This window comes from Myripristis murdjan, chromosome 8, assembly GCF_902150065.1.
Source record: "Myripristis murdjan chromosome 8, fMyrMur1.1, whole genome shotgun sequence".
Taxonomy (NCBI): domain Eukaryota; kingdom Metazoa; phylum Chordata; class Actinopteri; order Holocentriformes; family Holocentridae; genus Myripristis; species Myripristis murdjan.
In genome coordinates, this window is record NC_043987.1 from 20640486 (window position 1) to 20660135 (window position 19650).

The following is a 19650-nucleotide window of genomic DNA, read 5'->3' on the forward strand; positions in this document are numbered from 1 at the left end:
TCAGCACATTATGTCAGATACAATGAGGGAGGGATGGAGTTGATGATGATCAGAGTGATAAGAATGATGATGATGATGATGATGGCTGCCTGTGTCTCCCATTAACACTACCGCCCTGGAGTGAACTGTGTAATCTCCAGTCCCGCTTTGTCAAAATACATTCACGTGTCCTTAGTTGACCAGTCAGTCCCGCCTCAGCGTCCCAGCACGCAGTCACAGGATCAGTGCTTCACATTTTCCAGAACTGCAGCAGAGCAGAATACATGTGCATATTATCATCTTGTAAACACAACCCATCTCTCAGGTTCAGCGCAACCATCCACTGCAAAACCAATTCATGTACCATTAAACGAGTATTGCACATGCTCCCCCTACGCCTCAAGTGATGATACTCGGGCCTTTTCCGTGCCTCAAGGCGCTGCGTGGCCCATATAATATCCCGACACAAGTAATTTGAATACCAAGAATAAATGGTGACAAATCCTTGTATTCCCTTTTCCTCTATCCCTCTTTGACCCCCTCTCTCTCTCGCTCTCTTTCTCTCTCAGCCCCAAGAGCCACAACTAAATGCTGTCCTTTGGGTTCTCTTAGAAGTGGGACAGTCGAGCCCTAGCCAAATGTCACACTGCAGTGGATGCTGGAGAATCTATTTCCTGCTCACGTCCCATCCACATTGCACTCCTTCACTCTGCGCAGGTTTACAGGGGAGATAGTAAAATAATAATAATAAAAAAAAAGTCATGAATAAATCAAGGTATGAATAAATATTCAAAAAAACATACATACAAATTTATAAATAAAGCATCACAAATAGCAATAAATAAAGCGTAAAAGGCAAACTCTCCGTTTTTTTTTTTTTCTTAAAGGTCACTACAGATTTCAGCTGAATGAAAGGAGCCTCATGTGCTGCTCTCTCTTGACAGCTAATTTCTCAAATGTAGGTATCGCTTGCATAAGGTGACATATTGGAAACGTGTTTCTCCTGATCGGTCAAACCTGCTTGTACCTTTGATAGTGTGTGGTTAGCTCGCGTCTCCCAAGACGGTCTGATTTCTCCTGTCCTCCTCCTTGTACCTGAACGCCACAGTAAGAGCAGTCCCAGCAACTTTCATTTGTGGTACAGATGAAATGGGAGCTCTCTGAGCTGAGCATCCCCTTCATCTCAAAAAAACCTCTCAAAAAGTGCGTGCACTTACAAAAGTCTGGTGCATTGGCAAACATACACACACACACGCGTGCGTGCTGCACACTAGAGTACACAAACACACACTCACCCCTGCACGCGTCCCTCCCCCCTGCACACACACACACGCACGCACACATATATGCACACAGAAAATGAATGAATTGTCACATTAGGCTCTGGAATAATGCTGAAACTATCTTTTAGAAACAGCAAAATGCAATATTCTCTTATAGCAAAACAAACGTTATCATACATGCTAAAACCCATGTTAAAAGTATGTTATCTGGTTATATCTGACATCTTCCAAATAATACATTAGCCAACCAACTGATGTTATGGCTGCTGTCCCTCACCCACAATGCTTAGCAGTGCCCATGAGGCACAGTATGACATTTGACGACTTCCATCCCGCTTGCTCCAGCCCCTCCTTTTCCCCTCTCTCCTACTCCCCAGCCCCCTCCCCTGCCTTGAGCACTTCCACCATGGGAATGTCAAAGGTCCAACATTAACAACATGTAATGGATTATATTACATAAAAATTGCGCCAGGGCTTCATTTTTTTTTTTCAATTTGTATAAATAAAATCTATTACACATCACACTCTTCTCTCTCTCTCTCTTTTTCTCTCTGCATTGGATCGCTTTGAGGAATCTCACAGAATGGCACAGCGCTGGGGCACAGGAGGGCGAGAGAGCGAGAGGAAGAATAATGGGGAGAGAGATAGAGTGTATCATTCAGGTCACAAACTCCAAAACATTTTATTTTTTCTTTTGTCAGTTTGTTGCAGTACAAGAAGTCATTTTTCATAGTATTTGTTACTTTTTTTGTTGCTTTTGATCGTCTGGTTTCTCTATTTACATAGTAGGAATAAAGTCATTTCGCTGTGTGTGGTTCCTATGTACAGAGTTAGACCAATCGGCCGGCCAATTCGATTGCAACATTTACAGTGTGTTTGTCACAACCACATACAGGAAACATGTCCACTTCCACTGGCTAGGATCTACTGTAATAGCACAGTACGGAGGGGGCAACGCCAGTCCGCTCTCACAGCCCCAAGAGGATGCAGACACAAAGTCAACAAGATAGATACTCTCTTCCAAAGATAGTGAGGCAGTCATTTATTTTTCAAATGCCTTAAGAAAACAACCAGAGAGGGAGAAGAGTAGAGAGGATTGGCCAGTCTTCTGGGTGTAGGCTGACAATAATATTCTCCAGCTCTGGAGGGGCGGCTCAGCACCTCCTCAGTCTCCGTCTCTGCCTCTACTCCACTTCTGTACATCGTCGTTGGTTCACAGCAAGAGAAAATGAAGGCAACTACACTGAAGCAGCTCCCACTGCCTGCTTGGAACAATAGTTCTTGCTCCCTTTTTACTTGGATGGAGTGCTGTTTTCATTTTTGATGTTCAGTAATGAGCACTTCTGTATGAGTGAGTGTGTGTTACTGTATGTGTGTGTGTGTGTGTGTGTGTGTGTGTGTGTGTGTGTGTGTGTGTGTGTGTATGTGTGCGCGAGTGTGTGAGTGTGCGAGCGAGTGAGTGCGAGTGAGTGTGTGCATGTGCCTGGTGAATGTTCCAGTTTTTGTTCTGGCTTAAAAAAAGGTATTTTTGGCAACACTGAAGAGCTTTCTGTTAGACTTTTTTAGGGTATAATGGTGTATTATATTCCCTGTCTCCACAGCTAACTACTCCTATTGGATGATGACTCAAAAAAAGACCTATGGAGGGTAAGAATGGGAAATGTAAATATAGAGGAGAAGAGAGAATAGAGGAATTATAAAATGATATTCCCATCTCCGGAGGCAGGTCTGAAGAGAAATTACATAAAAACTTTACCAAAGTTTTAAAGTTTTGAATATCTGAAGGTAAAGGGGGTGGATAGGTACATTCAGAGTGCTGGACTTGGCCTTAGGGTACCAAGGGGATTGGGGAGTACCAGGGTCGGAGAGAGTGGATGAATGCTCTGGAGAAAACCACCCATCACTCATCTCCATACGACAGGGGAAGGTCAAAGACAGTGGCTACTTCTGTGGAGTCAGCCACAACTCCCCCTGAAGGTCACTCTGTGTGCTCATCTGTCAGATAAATAAAAATTGAGAGAAAGAAAGGCAACCAAACAAGCAGGAAGTGGAGAGAAGCGAGTGCGAGAGCGGGCTAGGAGGCTGCTCTGGCTCTCTCATCACATGGGTCCCCACCCTCATCCTCCAGGCTCCAGTCACAGGCTGGTGACCAGCTGCATCTGTCCATCTCCCTCGCTGTGGGCAGGCTCCTGGGCAGGGTGTCCCTCCCCACTTGGTCTGCGGGGTGGGGCCTGGTAGAAGGTCTGCATGGGGGCTCCGCGGGAGCCCAGGGCGGGCCTCCCGGAGCTGTAGTACAGCTCCTCAGGGGGCTGGGCCGAGCGGGGCACCACCTCCAGGGGCTCGGGACTGCTGTCCGGGTATGGTGAGTCTCGCAGGTTGGTGATGCTGGTGTACAGGGAGTCCCGGGCGGGGGAGTCAGGTGCTCCGCTGCCTCCTTGCCCGCCAGCACTGTGGCCGCTGTGGCCCAGGCTCTCGGTGAGGTCGGCTGTGTAGCTCTCCGACTCCTCCGGATCACTCTGGTAGAGGACCGACTGGGCACGCTGCAGCAGCAGGGGCTCCTCCAAGGCTTTATAAAGCAGCTCTACATCCTGTGGCGTGCGCTGGCGACCCTCTCTCTCCCTAAGGAAGTCGTCATCTTCATCCATGCTCATTGACGGCTCCGGCCCGACTCCCGCCGCCCCCCGCCCAACCCCACCATGTGGACGACCCCTTGCTAGGCTGCCGCATACCCTGTCTGCGCCACCTCCTCCACTTCCTCCTCCAACTCCGGCACCACTGCCCCTCAAGTTGTTGTGCACAAGCTCAGAGATGATCATCTTCTCGAAGGCCGCCGCATCAGAGAGGTTTCTTCGTATGCCTCCACCTCCCAGAGTCTCGGAGCCGCGGGGATTGAGCAGAGGAGGGGGGCTGTCTCCACCCCCGCTGCCCAAGAAGTCACAGCTGCCGCCACCACCCGGCCCACTGCGCAGAGAGTAGCTGTTGTTGAAGTTTCCATTCAGGGGCAGAGTCTCCATCCCACAGGGGTCACGTGCCTTAGATAGTGTGCTCTCTAGACACAAACAACACAAGAATAAACAAGACAAAGGGCTCTGGCATCATTATCATAAGGTCAGGCTCAAATGCCAGTGGGAAAAGTAGAATTACGCCTGGTAAAATAAAAGCTGGTATAGGTGAGTGAACTGATGTACTTACTTGGGTCACGGAAGGTTCCTGCGCATCAGAGCGGAGGCCATGTAGAGTGAATGAAAGGAAACACACTGGTCAGTCAGCATGCTCTTTGATTGTACTGCATTTAATTACATCAAGGTACTCATGTTTACTTTCATTTTAAAAAGTTTACTGATGGTCACTAACTTACTCACCTCTAAGAAAATTAAAAAAAAAAAAAAAAAAAAAAAAATGAATGCCCTCACCCCGCCTTCCTTTGTCTGTCTCTCTCACACACCCACACACTACAGCCACTAGACACACACACACACATACACACACACACAGTCATATTAAAGCAAATGAACTCCGCTGTATGCAGACTCACACCTATGTCTTGTATCTTTGACACCATATCCCACCACCATTTACACCTAAGCCACAGAAAATACTCTGGGTATTTATTTACTACTGTCAGTAAGTCCTGTGTGGTATACATAATTCATGCACAACCTCATACAGTAGCAGTAATGTTTATTTTACGATGCACCCTAAACACGCCAAAGATGTTGTCATTTTCCTCCCAAATTGCCTTTACCCGGCAAAGCTGAAGCCACAGACGCCCAAAAAAGTGATAAGCGTGTGCATTTTAAAAATTTAATGTGTAGTATAATTTAAATCAACGTTCTTCTTCAGTGGTGGTGGTGGTGGGTGTAATTAGACATTCTAATGAAGTACTCTCTCTACTTCCTCTCCCACTCTTTTCTAAAAATGTCCCGGCTGCCGGGCTTGTGGCCGTCAGGCTTGACGCATTGTGCAGAAAGACTTTAAAATATTTAACAGAAACACCGCCTTAAATTTCAGTCCTCAGACACCAGGCCTGATACTCTGCTGGCACACACTCAGTCGGTGTGCAGCCACACACATTCGTGGCTCTCCCTTACTGAGTGAATATTGGTACTGTAGCGGAGCTATTACCAGAACATGTCTAATTTAGCACTTATAGACACACAGAGAGGAGAGTGGCGAGTGCAGCACTGAGAAAAAAAAAAAAAAACAACTACCAGGGCATTTAGAACTTGGAAAAAAAGCAAAACTTGCCCTGAGATGGACGCCAGCACACACACACACACACACACACACACACACACACACACACACACACACACAGGCTCATAGACTAAGCGAAAAACCTGAACAGCCCCTATCCAGATGGGCAGTCCCTGGCCACTGAGCTGTCTGATGCCTTTGTACGGCCGTCATGATTTAAACTGACTAATTTTTCGCCAGGGAACGAGAGAACTGTCCTCAAAATTTCTGGCAGTCACAGATGCAGCTAAACTTCTAATCAATTTGTGGCTATTCTCATGAAGACGGCGAGATTAGAGATCTGACCAGATGGCTGGTTAGGCTGTAGGCACTGCTTGGCTCTGTTCTGCTCAGTCTAGTGAATCAGTCTGACAGCTACATGGTCTGAAAAAACAACAAACACTCAAGCTCACACACACGCACATGAGAGCACTCCAACACCCCGGCATTCCTATACGGTGTCAAACGACTGATGCAGGATATCAGCCAGAGAGACAGCAGGCTGATTATGTAGACACAAACATGTATATTCACATGCTCACAGGGGTGTACAGTACATACAGACTGGGGATGGACTGAGATATTCGCAGACTATCAGTTTCGACTGTTATCAGCTTTAAAATGCAATATTGATATTGATTTGAAAAACATTTTTACTGCAAAATTTTAGCCTTACACAGCCATACTCTGATTTAATTTCTTAGGCCTACTTCACAAACCTGGGTACTGTTCAGTTCACAGTAGGGCTACACAATATATCAATATTATACAGGTATCATCATGTAAGACTTTGGGATTTTGGACAATGTAATATCATGATATGGCATAAAGGTTGTCGTTCCCTGGTTTTAAAGGCTACAGTATGCAGACTGCCCCCCATGTAACAGTAAGGCTAAGCTGCAGCAGCCTCAGCTCGAATTTGGCCCAGATGTTTTGCTGCATGTCATCCCCTCCACTCTCTCCCCCTCTCTTGCCCTGTCTTTCCTGTCTCTATCCACTGTGACTATAAAGCAGAAATGCCCAAAAAATAATCTTTAAATAGATAAATCAATGAATAAATGTACTGTTTTGCATGTAAATATATGTAAATATTGTATGAAAGTGCCAGTTGTGATCCTACAACAGCGTCAAAATATCTAACCGGCATTTTCTAGAAATACATAGCAGGTGATTGGTTCATCCATCTGTCTACTATTAGCTAACTTGTCGATTAAGACAAAAGCACCATATGACAAAGTATGAGAGGCAGAGGCTAAACAAACAGCAGCACTATGTTCTTACAAAAATTCATATTGGTATCGGTTTTGGTATCAATTAGTCAGTTAAGTATTAAGTAAGTATTTTTAAAGTCAGCAATTTTACTTTTACTTAAGTATATTTTCACCACATTTTAAATCATGTTCATTACAGCGAACAAATGATCGGTGACAGATTGTGTAACTTGAACAATCAATCAGCAAAGATGAGAAGAGGAATCAGACAATCTGAAATACCCTATAGGACGGAAAGGCCCTTTTCTCCTCTTTGGTATATAAAAAAAAATAATTTTAAAGTACTGGAAGGATACACAGGCCCCATCACTACAAGAATGGAAGGGACTAATGAAATATTATTTAAACATAGAAAAATCAATGTATGAAGACCGGAACAAAAATTTCACAAAGTATGGCAGGACATCTATGAAGCCTTGTAAACATATTGGCTAAAGAATAAAGACTGGATATGATGACTAAAGAATGGGAACCAAGTGTGTGTGGAAGTATGTATGTAATTGTGTATGTGTGTCTGGGGAAGGTTGAATAGTATTTGTGGAACTGAATGGTATGTGGATGAGAGGAAGTGTGGAGAGTATGGGGATATGTGTGGGGGTATATGTATGGGCTAACCTATGGGATAGGAAGATACTTACTATGTTAAGTGGGTAGATGTGTAGATGTGTGTATGTATGAGTATGAGTATGAGTATGAGTGTGGTCTAAGACCCTGTGGAGTAGAGAAATACTGTTACTGGTAGGAACTGTATTGTGTTTTGAGTACAAAAGTATACAGTATGCTGGTATATGTATTATCTCTCGATGAAAGCAATAAAAATAATTATAAAAAAAAAAAAAAAAAAAAAACAGAAGAAGAGGAATCTGCTTCAAGAAGTGAGAAGTGAGGACCGGTTCGACTCAACTGGCAAAAATTGTAGAATAAGTGTGGAAAGAGAAGGAATAATACCACTGAGCTGGCCTGGTGATGAGACCCATGTAGATTCAAACATCATAATTACATGTTTATTCCACATTTCAATCAAACCCTCAACAGTTTTGCAGAATGCACCTTTGAAAGAATCTAATTTGAACCTTGTGAGCTACGTGAGCTACCATGCACCTCTGCTTCTTCTTAAAAATATCAGCAAAGTAACCATACTTCTGCTGGAGTAGCAATGTGCAGTAGTACTATATATCATATATCAGTATCAGCCTCTGAAAACCACAGCGTTCATCCCCAGCAGAGACACATGTGATTAAGAGAAGCTCACCGGTGGAGTTGAAAACCCCAGGTGAGGGCGGAGTGAAGCTCTCAGCCAGCAGAGTGTTGTACGGAGAGGTACCGGTGCGAGTCTGTAATACTGGGTTCGCCAGGAGGTGGTTGCCCATGGTTGCTGCAAGACACAAACATCATAAACTGTGAACATCCATCATAAAAAAAAAGTCTCTGGTTTTCTCTTTGAGTGCAACATATGCAAAACAATCACAAGCAAAAACATCGGGCACAATAGGTGTAACATTTTGAAATTCAGGTTTCCAAACTTGGTAATAACATTTGGAATCATACAAATATTTACTGTTTATTCAGATGGGGTTATTTTTGCTACGCCAATGCTTTATGGTGTAATGCATTTCACAGTGTTCTCCTGAATGTTTATACCTCCTGATTGTAACCTTTGAGTAAAAATACAATTGCAGGGGGAAAGGTGCTGTTTGGAGCACAGCCATTCAATTTTTTTCCCCTTTGCCTCTCACAATGTAGTCAGATGGGGGGAACAGTAATGCATACCATTATGTAGTCTAGGGGTGCAGCCATTGAAACACAGTTCATTTCACAGTGAAATGTGAATGCCACCACAAGACAAATATAATTCAAAGAAATGGCACATTGAGAATGTTGTATAATGTCCATGTATGGCTCCAGCCCCAGGCAACTCGAACAGAAATGCCATGAAATTAAAAATAGGACAGCATGACGGAGAGTGGTCCGAGGCCAAGTGCAACCTTCAGGTCTCACGCCCACCGTTCATCACATACAGACAGGGTGAAGGGAATTCTCCAAAAGATTTTTTATGACTAACACACAGCTATTTATTTATCCATTTTCTACTTCTAAAACTTCCCCTGTCCATCTCTCTGGCATGCCTCACAATCGCTCTCGCTCCAGCTTTTGCCTTGTTCTGCCGTTGCTTGACTCAGCCTCTGTCTCTCTCTTCCTCTTGCCTGAAACGTTATTTTTTTTTTTATCCACACACAAACACCACCAAATTACTTAGGATTAGCTGTCTGCGTGTACCTCATAGGAATATCCTGCAGAAAATTAAAGGAACTAGATTTAAGTGGGGAGAGAGAAAGTAGGGCAAGGGGAATCGTGGGAGCCTGTGTGGATACGTGCGTGCATGTGTGCATGTGTGTGTGTGTTTGTGTGAGTGTGTGCAGCATGTGCCTCGTCTTCTGGACACATCACTATCTTCTGGAAGAGACCGTGCTTCATAAAGAAGTGAAGTGGGGAAATCAAAGAGATAAGAGATGCCAATGATAACGACAGCGCGTCTCTCCACCAGATTTGGCCTATTTAATTATTCCTCCATGATAGTGCCTTTTTCCGTCTTTCTCTCTCTCTCTGCCTCCGTCTCTCTCTCTCTCTCTCCTTTGTCTTTCACTTTCTGCCAACTGACAAACTTTTCTCAAAAGCGCAGGAAAATAAAAGCTTCAGAGGCACAGTTGTTTGTGTTTGACAGCGCCGTATAGTATGATCTACATTGTGCTCTTCCAGGCTTAGTGATTGCTCTATCTTGATGAAAGGCCCAGGAAACCGACCCGCCCAATCACAGACACAGACACACACGCGCACACACACACACACACACACACCCCTCTCAGCCACCAGCTCACTCCGAGCACCCCTCTTGTTCACCCCCTACCTAGCTCCTGTCACTCTCCTCAATTAGAATAATTACCCCCTGTTCGCTCACACGCTAATCAGTTCATTAAAAACAAAATGGATGAAATTAGCATAGAGAGTGACGGCTGATTTAGCAACTGCCTCTTTGTCATCATCAGCTACCCTCCCCCACCCATACACACACACACACACACACACACACACACATACACACACACAAACCCAACCTCAGCCAACCTCTCTCATCAAAATGTCTCTGTAGTGACACCACCAGTTGCTGAGGCTACGACCCACCGCTGATACACACACACACACACACACACACACAAAAAAAACAATCACTGACTCAACTTCAATTCTTCTGCTTTTATATAACTTTCCCTTGATGTGCTGTGTAGAGAGCACAGGTTAGCACGTGTGTCTCCGCATGCAGGAAAAGAAGGCGTGTTTCCTGCATGTGCACGAGTCTCTGTGCATCTGGGTGTGTGCACGCAGATGCATGCGCACGCACACATGCGCTGGGTGTATAACTCAGCAGCCAGCGGCAGGGGGGCAGCAGAGCAGTAATAGGGAGGGCTCACCGCGGTTGAGTGTCGGGGTGCTGTTGATATCTCCTGCCATGAAAGAAGATTCCGTCTGCTTCCGAACCGTGTCATTCCACATCCTGCGGATTCGACTCTGGAAGAAAGAGCAGGGCGCAGTGAGTGGCAGCAAACAGACAACAAGTTAAATATAGAAACGCGGCGGGTAGACTTTGTTACTCAGTGGGGCTACCGTAATCAAAACTGTGGGGCTCACTCTAATCCGCCAAGAACAAATAGGCAAACACAACAGACAAAGAGATAGAGGCATATAGAAGAGCGGCGCACGCAGCTAAGTCATGTTAACTTGAGGGGAGCTAATAGACTCGAGATGCAGAAGACATGATTACACTCGCCGATACCGTTGTTATCTGGAAGCCTCTCCTTACATTGTGGCATACTTTGTTTGTTGATTGTGTGGAAAGCTGTCAGTGCGCGCGGCAGCAGTTCATGTTTGTGCCGTACATTTGCGACTACGTTTATGCGAGTGCGTTTGTGTGTGCAGTTGTGCACTTGCCAGCGTGTGTTTGTGAATGTGTTGTGCATTGTGTCAGTGTACGTTGTGTCTATCCTTGATTAACCCTATAAAGCCACTTGTATCATATATGATACACATTTTCAATTCCCTTTTTCGTTTTCAGTTTAATCAATACTTGACCAAAATACTGTTGTATACCTTTGAGCACTTCCCCTGTTCACCCTGGACCATACCATTGGCACTTCAAGTACACATCATTTATCATACACCAGAAAGGATTTTTTGAAAAAAATAAATAAATAAATAAAATAAATATACATATATATATATATATATATATATATATATATATATATATATATATGTATATATATATATATTGTTATAGTACTAAATAAAGGGTTCGATTTCAAAAAATTGGAATTTTCTGCCAATTTTTTCATAGTTCAGGCTTTACAGGGTTAAGAAGTCATTTAGTCTGGTACTTGGTCTTAAAATCTTGTTGTCTTTAAAGGAGCATTAAGGATAATACCAGCGTGATTTGACTTTTTTTTTCTCCTGTTACCATTAATGACTGTGAGGTGTCTAAACCCACCCATGTATTCACCACAGTCAGAAGCTCCTACTGGCTGCAGGTTTGCCTCATTTGCTGGATGTCATGCACTGCAAAAAAGTCTCCACCTTAACAAGTCATTTAACCTCATATAATCAGTCTTAAAATAATCTTGCTTTTGATAATCTCATTTTTTTCCACCGCTAATCAACTTCTTTCCAGAGTTTTTCTTAAAATAAATGTCATTTTCTTGTTGCCTTATTCTGTGTTGTTTCAAGATATTTATACTTGTTCCAAGAAAAATAGCTAAAACAAGTGAAACTGCACTGGAAAATAAGAGGGATTTTTTTTCCCCTTGTGCAAACAAGATTTTAAGACTAAATATAGAGACTGGGCTGATTTGTTAAGGTGGAGATTGTTTTGCAGTGTAGGCTCTCGTTGACAAAAACAGCTCACTGAAACATATTGCTGTCTTGACAAATACAATCCATGACTTAACTGTGCAGGTAACCATTAGGTTTAATTGGACTATTTCCTTTTTTTTCTTTCTTTCGTTTTTTTTTTTTTTTTTTTTTCATTACTGAACACTGTTACTTCCTTTTGGTGGCAGTGAAGAGGCAAAAAAAAGAGGCAAAGGCAGCGTGGAAGGCAACATCTAGCAGGAGGCGAGTAATGATCTCTTCACTTTCAGTCCTTGCAGAATGGAATTACTTCTCAAATTATTGTTACTGCAATAATTGTGGCATTATAAAATCATGTTAAAAGAAACTATAATGCTTGTCTCATTAAAAATAATGGATTGCGTTCATCATTGCAGCAGTATGTCCCTGCGAGCCGTTCTTAATGTATTTTTGAAAACAATGGGAGCCTGCGACAGTTGGCTGTGGTAAATACACTGGAGCTTTTAGATTTGTTATAGCCATTAATGGTGATAGGAAAAAAAAAAAAAAAAACAATCCTGACGTTATCATAACAGAGACGAGGAAGCTAGCCTATTAGAGCAGAGAGTCGACAGAAATGTCTAGTGATATCATGAGGTGATATCGTGATGCAAAATTTTTTGTAATTTGCTTTTTCGGCTTGAGAATCAAACTGCACTGAGATGCTGGGGGTTCACTGGCAGCACCATCCTCCATCACTGAAAATATTGGAAATGCAAGGTTGGAGAAGGGGGTGGGGGGCAGGGGAAGCTGTTTCCAAAACAGGGAGTGTGGGCCAGAAGGGTTTGAAGGCTGGAAATCTCAGCACCTGGCATAGTAATCGCTGAGTCACTGGTATTGATCAGTGAACCTATTGAACCCCTGCTGTTATTCTTATGTTCTGTAAAAATCGACCGGTGAAAATGTGTGCACTGCAACATAAAAATAATCTCTATCTTAACTCACTTAAGTCACTTAAATCATTTAGTCTCATAGTCAGTGTTACAATCTAGTTTTTGTTAAAATAAGGGGAAAAAAATTGATGAGATAAGCTCACACGTTTGCCTTGATAATCAGTTTGTTTCCAGGATTTTCTTGAATCAAGTGCCATTTTCTTGATCTGCCTTAATCTATCTTGTTTCAGCATATTTATACTTGTTTCAAGAAAAAAAAATCATGAAACAAGTGAAACTCAACTGGAAACAAATTGGATTATTTCACCCCACTATACGCTTTTTTCACTTGATGGGAAAAAAACAAGATTTTAACACTAAATAAACACATGTGTGAAGAGTGACATTTTTTTTTTTTTTGCAGTGTATCAGAAAATATATCAGTGAGGTGGGATAGTTTCACTGGTTTCCAATACCATTTCAATTTCTAAGGTGACAAGATTTTAAAACAAGGCAGAAAATTCAACTGGTAACAAGGTAATGTCACTCGATGCAAGAAAAGTGCCGTTCCATTCCAGTGAAACAAGTTGATTTCCACTGACAAACAAGTGAGATCATCACCCCGCTGGCAGGCCTTTTTCACTTGATTTAAGAAAAATGGGATTCAATATTACACTGAATTGTGTGTTAAAATGATCAAATAGGTGTGCATGAAAGGCTGTATTGATTTGTGAGTCATGTGTGTGAGAAGTTCAGCGCTGCTCTCCCCGCCTGTCCTCACCTGTCTGTGGGCTGCCGCGTGGCGAGCTTGGCTGCCGCTGTAGTAGCGATTGTTGGCTCGCAGGGCCGAGTTCTTCAGGGAGCCGTGGGAGCTGGTGGTGGAGGTGCGGCTGCAGCAGTAGGAGTGACGCAGACACTTACTGTACTCCTTATGGACCTGCAAAAATAAATAAATAAATAAATAAAAAATAATAAAATACACACCACCAGCAGAGTGGTCAGAGTTTAAAGCCGCTCATAAACATATACACTTAGATCCACTAGCCTGCATCCGCATCAGAGCACCCGAGGCTTTTACTGCACAGCTACAGCAAAATGTACTTACTGCAATCACTTTAAACCTCCAAACCACCAAAGTGAGAAATGGTCTGTCAGCTGTCTATCCATCCATCCATCCATGCATCCATCCATCCATCCATCCATGCATCAACATTTCATCTCCTCATTCTTGTATTAAAAGAATAGGTGGCGATTTTTAGACCAAAAGACATTCAAATTAATTCAACCAAGTTTAAAAAAAAAAAAAAAAAAAAAAAAAGAGGAAGGACATGCCTGTGCGTCTTCAACTGTCACTACAGGTTCTCTTTGGATGGATCAGGAGCTTCATAATAACCGCCCAATTACTTTACATACTGATCGCACAATTCTAGTGTTAAAGTGTGTTAATATGTGTGGTATTTGTGGTAAGTAAGGTAAGTATTTATTTATTTTTTTTTTATCACAAAAACAGATCAAACTAAGGAATGTGAAAGCAGCAAATGGAAAGTAAAGAACTCCATACTGCTGTGCTATCTCTCTCATTGTGTATACAATGACCCTGAGCAAGACAACTATATTGAAATAACTTGGTCTTTTAATGTTTGGCAAAATGGAGGCATTTTATTCTTAAGAATTATGATGTGCCTTAGATTTATTAAAAGAGACCTTTACAATAAATAGAAATAACTGACTTGTGCATATAATGAACCTTAAAATTAGTATTAATTTCTCAAATATGTTTTAAATAATATATACTCGTCTAATCAAACTGTTTTGTGGGCTTAGAATAAGTTAGGATGTCACCCTATTTAGGAGGCTGCCACTTTTGTTTAGATGTTCTTCCTTGCTTTGTACTTGTGCCTTTACTGAGCATTGTTAAGTGCATTGCTGGTTATCTAGTGAGTTTCGTGTTGCATTAGGAGACAGATGAGAGAGAAAATCATGAATGGAAGGTCATTGTTGCACTTTACCGGTGGCAAAGCATAAAAAAGACAAGAGAAAATGTCCTTGGTCAGTGCTGGTTGTTATGAAGTAACCTTTCTTGTGGAATGCACTGTGTTTTCATCAAGATATCTCAGCCATGCATCTTATACTGCAATGTGTTTGATCTAATGAATCAAGCGTAAGAACTACTTGTGTGTTATAGTTAAGAAAAGGGAAGGCCGTCCATCTGCACCCTTATGAGACAGTGTGGAATGCCTGTGGTGTTGGATGCCTCCCATCTTCCATATCAAGCACCCAAACTGATAGGTGTCAGCATAACAAATGTCCCACCCCAATAAGGCTATATATTTAAACCAGTAAAGGACCCTGAAATAGCTGTTTTCGAATGCAAAGAGGAATACATAGAAGAAGAACACCTTTTTCAAGAAAAATTGCTTATTCCTTCTTTAATTACACTCATTAAATATAATAATTCCTCCATTACCAGGTGAACATGAAACAGTACCTTCTTCTGCAGGGCACAGTGGAATATGAAGATGAACATGCCCTGGAAGGCATTGAAGGTGGTGAAGAGGTAGGCCATAATGACTGTGTTCTCATTGATAAAAAGGAGACCAAAGGCCCATGTCAGCCCTAGCAGGAACAGCAGGGTGATGGCTCCCAGAGCCCATGATCTGAGGGGAGAGGACATAATGACATTCACAAGTTTCAAATAGGACTAAAAATAAGGGAACTTGACATATATAGAAATTGAAACAAGTTTGGAAACCATCCCCCAATATGCTTCAAAAAACTTGTTTTCAGTTGTTTTATCTTTGCATTCACAGTGGGACAATGCCTTAACTTCAATAAGGTGAACTCACTTAATGTTATCCAGGCGGCTGGAGTCAGGTTTGAGTGCTGAGGAGTTGCGGATCATCTTGTGTAGAGTGATCATGAGGAAAACAAGGTTGAGCTGAGGAGAGGAGAAACTGAGTAAATTTGCCGTACACCATACTGTGCAGTCATAAAAATCCTCACTAGACAAGTGCGATGAAATAGTTTTGGTTCCATGTATAATGCAAAAAAAAAGCGAGCGGCATAATACTATCTGAGAGTAAGGCTAATACCATAATAACAAATGAAACAGGTCCAATGAAGCTCCAGATGAAATAGTTATCCACTCGCAGCCAGCATCTGGAAAGGCACAGAGAACAAGAACAAGAGAGTTACACATGCACACACACACGCACAAACACAGTTACACGCATGCACGCACACACTATTCCCCCGTCTCAGTGGATTATCTTATGGAGGCTAATCATCAGGCTTTGGCTAAGTGTGTAGAGAAAGCCAGTCCGCGGGGAGGTGCGCGAGCGGCTCACACAGCACCGCATATTACATTTCCTGCTGGGGGAATAGCATAATCCTACTTCTCAATCTGCAGGTGCAAAAGGCCTGGCTTCACACGTACGCTTTCTTGGTCCCATAGCTCCTGTAGTCTATGGCCGCGGAGATGCCCACCACCAGTGCGGGGAAGCAGTAGCCGCACAGATAGTAGTACTTTTTGCGGGAGTACTCGCTCTCAAACACCTCCACCAGCATGAGATAGAGTTGCACGCCCTCCAGACACATCCAGGAGAAGGCAGCCAAGAAGAAGAAATGCAGAAGCCCGGCAAAGATGGGACAGGCGATCTGACGACAGGAGCCGTGGAAAAAGAAGAAAGAGAGGAGGAGGAAGAAGAAGGAAAATAGAGGAGTAGGGTGAAGGAGGAGAGAACAGAGTCACTATCGGCCAGCAGTTGTGTACATCCACAGAGGAGAAATGAAAAGCTGGCTTTATGTGAAGTATTGAATGGTAATGTATTAAAATTATTGCTTGTGCACCACAACACTGCTTCAATTGCAGCAGTAATTTTAAAGTTACCATTCAATAAAATAAGCCATTACCTTTGTTATGACACCCTACAAATCTTAGTTTTAAGTAACACATATTCGAATTACATCCATGGAGTACCCAATCCACTGATTCTTTTTCATCAGAATTGCTCGCTGTCCTCTCTGTTAATGTGGGCACACACTCAATTAGCTTAGATCTGAAATAGCCAGAAAAAAATGTAACTGCCTTTGTGTGAAAGCATTTTTGATCTTCGCCATTAATGGATAGTAAAAACATTGGACATAAATGCTACTTTGTCTCCCTGATCATTCATAGGGAAGTGCAAAGGCGAGACAAGTGAGTTCTTTTGTTGGAGACGATGCAGTCATCCGTTTTGGGGGTGTAAGAGTAAAGTAATATAAGTAGTATCATATTAAATTACCGCTCCCATGCGGTAATAAGTAATTATATTTCCTCTGAAATGAGCAACACTGTTCATACACAAGAAACTCATACTGCCCTGGGCAAATATTAGACCAGCATCCGGCTACAAACTCACATGGTACTGTGTCTTGTCAATGCCGATGAGGAAGAGCAGCTCGGCGATGAAGAGGTTGATGCAGAGGTTCTTGTGGATTGTGTTGCGGTCAGTCTGCAGGCCCCGCAAGAAGCAAAAGGTGGAGATGCAGATGGCCAGACACACGAGGGAGATGACAATCCCCACCCAGGTGATCACAAACAGGATCAGCTCATGCATTCGTCCCGGGTACTGAGACATTTGCAGCGCAGGGTAGGAGTGGGAGGTTCACGTGTGGAGGGGAACGGGAAGAAGAAGAGGATCAAGGTCCAAGGAGATAAGGGGGAATCAGAAAAACAGAGGAGGAAATGATCGGCACACGGTGTAGGGGCGACAGAGGGACGGGAGACAAGGAGTAAAGAGAAGGAGAGGGATAGAGGGGAGGAACAATACAGGGGATAGATGAATGAGAGGGAGTGAGAGGGAGGGAACCGAAAGGAGAGAAAGAGCAAGACTGCTTCATTTAATATTTGTAAATATATGCACGGAGCTAAAGTGTAGAGACAAGAGACAAGACGCCTTGAAAAAATACATGACATTCAAATTCATGTGAATGTCAGCTGCAGTAGCAGGACATGAATTTGTAAGTGTGTGCCTCTCTGAATGTCGGAGTGAGGGAAGGAAAGAGAAAATTCAAAACAAAGAGCAAGTCAGACTGAGAGGGTAAATTAATGTGTGTGTGTGTGTGTGTGTGTGCACAAACATTAATGCTCGCATGAGTGGCTGTCTGCATAAATTACTGGGTTTGCATTTTAAGCGTGTTTCTGCTATACACCCTTGTTTTACTTACGTCGGGCTCGTGGTGAGCCATGAGCACAGCGAAGTTGGTGAGGTGGCTGCAGGAGCAGGTGGTGTGTGTGCTGTTGGTGTCCAGCAGCCTGCAGCCCTGCGACGACCACTGGCCCGTCATGGAGCGCTCAGAGTAATTCCAGAAGGAGCAGTTGGGGCTGTAATGATTCTCCAACTGGGTTTAAGAAAAAAAAAAAATAAGAGAAAGGGATGAGGAGAAGTGATGATGGGCATTTAGAAGTCAGGACATGACTGAAGCACCGTGAGGGAAGTGCAGCTTTGGGCACCTGCAGGTGTTTGAGTGTGAAGACCACCGGCTCAGTGAGGAACACTCGGCTGGACTCCTTATTGATGGAGGCGGCGATGACATGGGAGTTCACCGCCAGGACCCGCCCATCTTGACCTGGCACCGCCTCCAGTTCCATCTTCACGGTGGCATTCTCAGTGGAGAGGAAAGAACCCAGATTCTTATACAGGACAAACACCACCTTCACTTGGCCTGCAGAGAGAAACAGAGAGAGAGGGGGGGGAGAGGGAGAGTGAAAAGAAAAGGGAACAAAAAAAGATGGATGTTGAATGAACAGAGAGATACAGACAGAAAGACAGAAGAGACAGGAGAAAGAGCGAAGATGAGAGGAAGGGGGCGAAAAAAAAAAGACCAAATAGAGAAATGGGGGCATAATATGGTAATGGCAGCAAGAGTGACAGAGATAGAGTGAAAGAGTGACAGGCCAAGAGAGAGGGAGACAGAGACAGAGAGTTAGTGAAGGTTAGAATGATGGTAAGGACCGTTTCATTTTGACTGGTGGAAGAGAGCGAGATTTAATGTGGAGGGCAATGGAACATTCATCCCTCAAGCATTCACAGATCTCTTATTATTCCATATGAATATTTCATGTGCGTTTGTTTCAATCATTCTAATCTCGTTCCCACTGCAGAGCTGAACGGAGACAGAAAACAGAAAAGGGTAGGGGGCTGGGGGGTGGGGAGGGGGGGGGGGCTAAAGAGGGAGAGGAGGAGGAGGGGGAGCGATGGAGAGGGGGTTGACGGGGGGGTTGAAATGAGAGAGATGAGAGAGGGGGATAAGATGGTGGAGAGACGAAGCAAGGGAATGGAATGGGGAAGAGAGAGGAGAGCGAGTGCTGAGATTGCTCTGTCAGGCTGGGGCCGATAGTAATCTACACGCCTCCCCAGCTATTCTATTAAGGCTGCCGTTAAGAAACCATCAAGAAAAGAAATTGTCTCAGCGCTTTTGTTAATCTGATTAGCCTATTATTATGAACCAATAACTTAGTCAACTGCATGCAGATTGTTTTAAGCTTGCATGAAAATGCAAATGGAAACAGGGGAGAGTGTGCTGCACAGGAAAAAGCCTATTTGCCAGGCCTGGAGGGGTGGGGGGTGGGGTGGGGGGGGTGTGATGGTGGGAGCGGGGGGTGCGGAGGCATCTGACCATGCTGAGAGTGAGGCTGCTGACCGTTGCGACTGTACTGTTTCACTGTGGAGGCTGAGAGCTGGATGGTGCTGTCACTGGCGTAGTTCTGTGGGAAGGACAAGTCCTGCAGGTCCATCTCTGTGTTCAGCACATGTACCTCGAGATCTGATGGGACGAAACGCAGCAGGCAATAAGAGGATGAACAATTCTCTGCTGTTGGAGATGCCCAAAACACAAGTCAAACAAAAATTCAACATCCCATCTCTGTGGCACAGCTCTACAAACTGCAGTCTGGCTGTCCATCCATCCGTACAGTATGAACGCCACAATACGCATCATTAAAGGTTTACTTTACGTATTTTCACAAAAATGTTGTTGCAGAGATCACTTCTATCACTGCTGGCACTTCACCTGATATAAAGAGAGCAG

The 19650-nt window shown here is 43.6% G+C and overlaps 1 protein-coding gene across 1 annotated transcript in view; it reads right to left on the minus strand.

Moving 5' to 3' along the window:
• Positions 1 to 1914: 1914 nt before the first annotated feature.
• The window catches only part of adgrl1a (adhesion G protein-coupled receptor L1a), a 57836-nt gene continuing 40100 nt past the window's right edge, over positions 1915 to 19650 (minus strand). The window contains exons 13-25 of the mRNA XM_030057422.1: positions 19264 to 19386; positions 18074 to 18285; positions 17788 to 17961; positions 16980 to 17189; positions 16016 to 16236; positions 15672 to 15738; positions 15426 to 15517; positions 15068 to 15236; positions 13388 to 13516; positions 10237 to 10333; positions 8022 to 8144; positions 4455 to 4472; positions 1915 to 4311 (exon numbers count right to left, since the gene is read on the minus strand). Of these exons, the coding sequence (XP_029913282.1) occupies positions 3398 to 4311; positions 4455 to 4472; positions 8022 to 8144; positions 10237 to 10333; positions 13388 to 13516; positions 15068 to 15236; positions 15426 to 15517; positions 15672 to 15738; positions 16016 to 16236; positions 16980 to 17189; positions 17788 to 17961; positions 18074 to 18285; positions 19264 to 19386 (2549 nt within the window). The 3' untranslated portion in view covers positions 1915 to 3397. The remainder of the gene's footprint in view (positions 4312 to 4454; positions 4473 to 8021; positions 8145 to 10236; positions 10334 to 13387; positions 13517 to 15067; positions 15237 to 15425; positions 15518 to 15671; positions 15739 to 16015; positions 16237 to 16979; positions 17190 to 17787; positions 17962 to 18073; positions 18286 to 19263; positions 19387 to 19650) is intronic.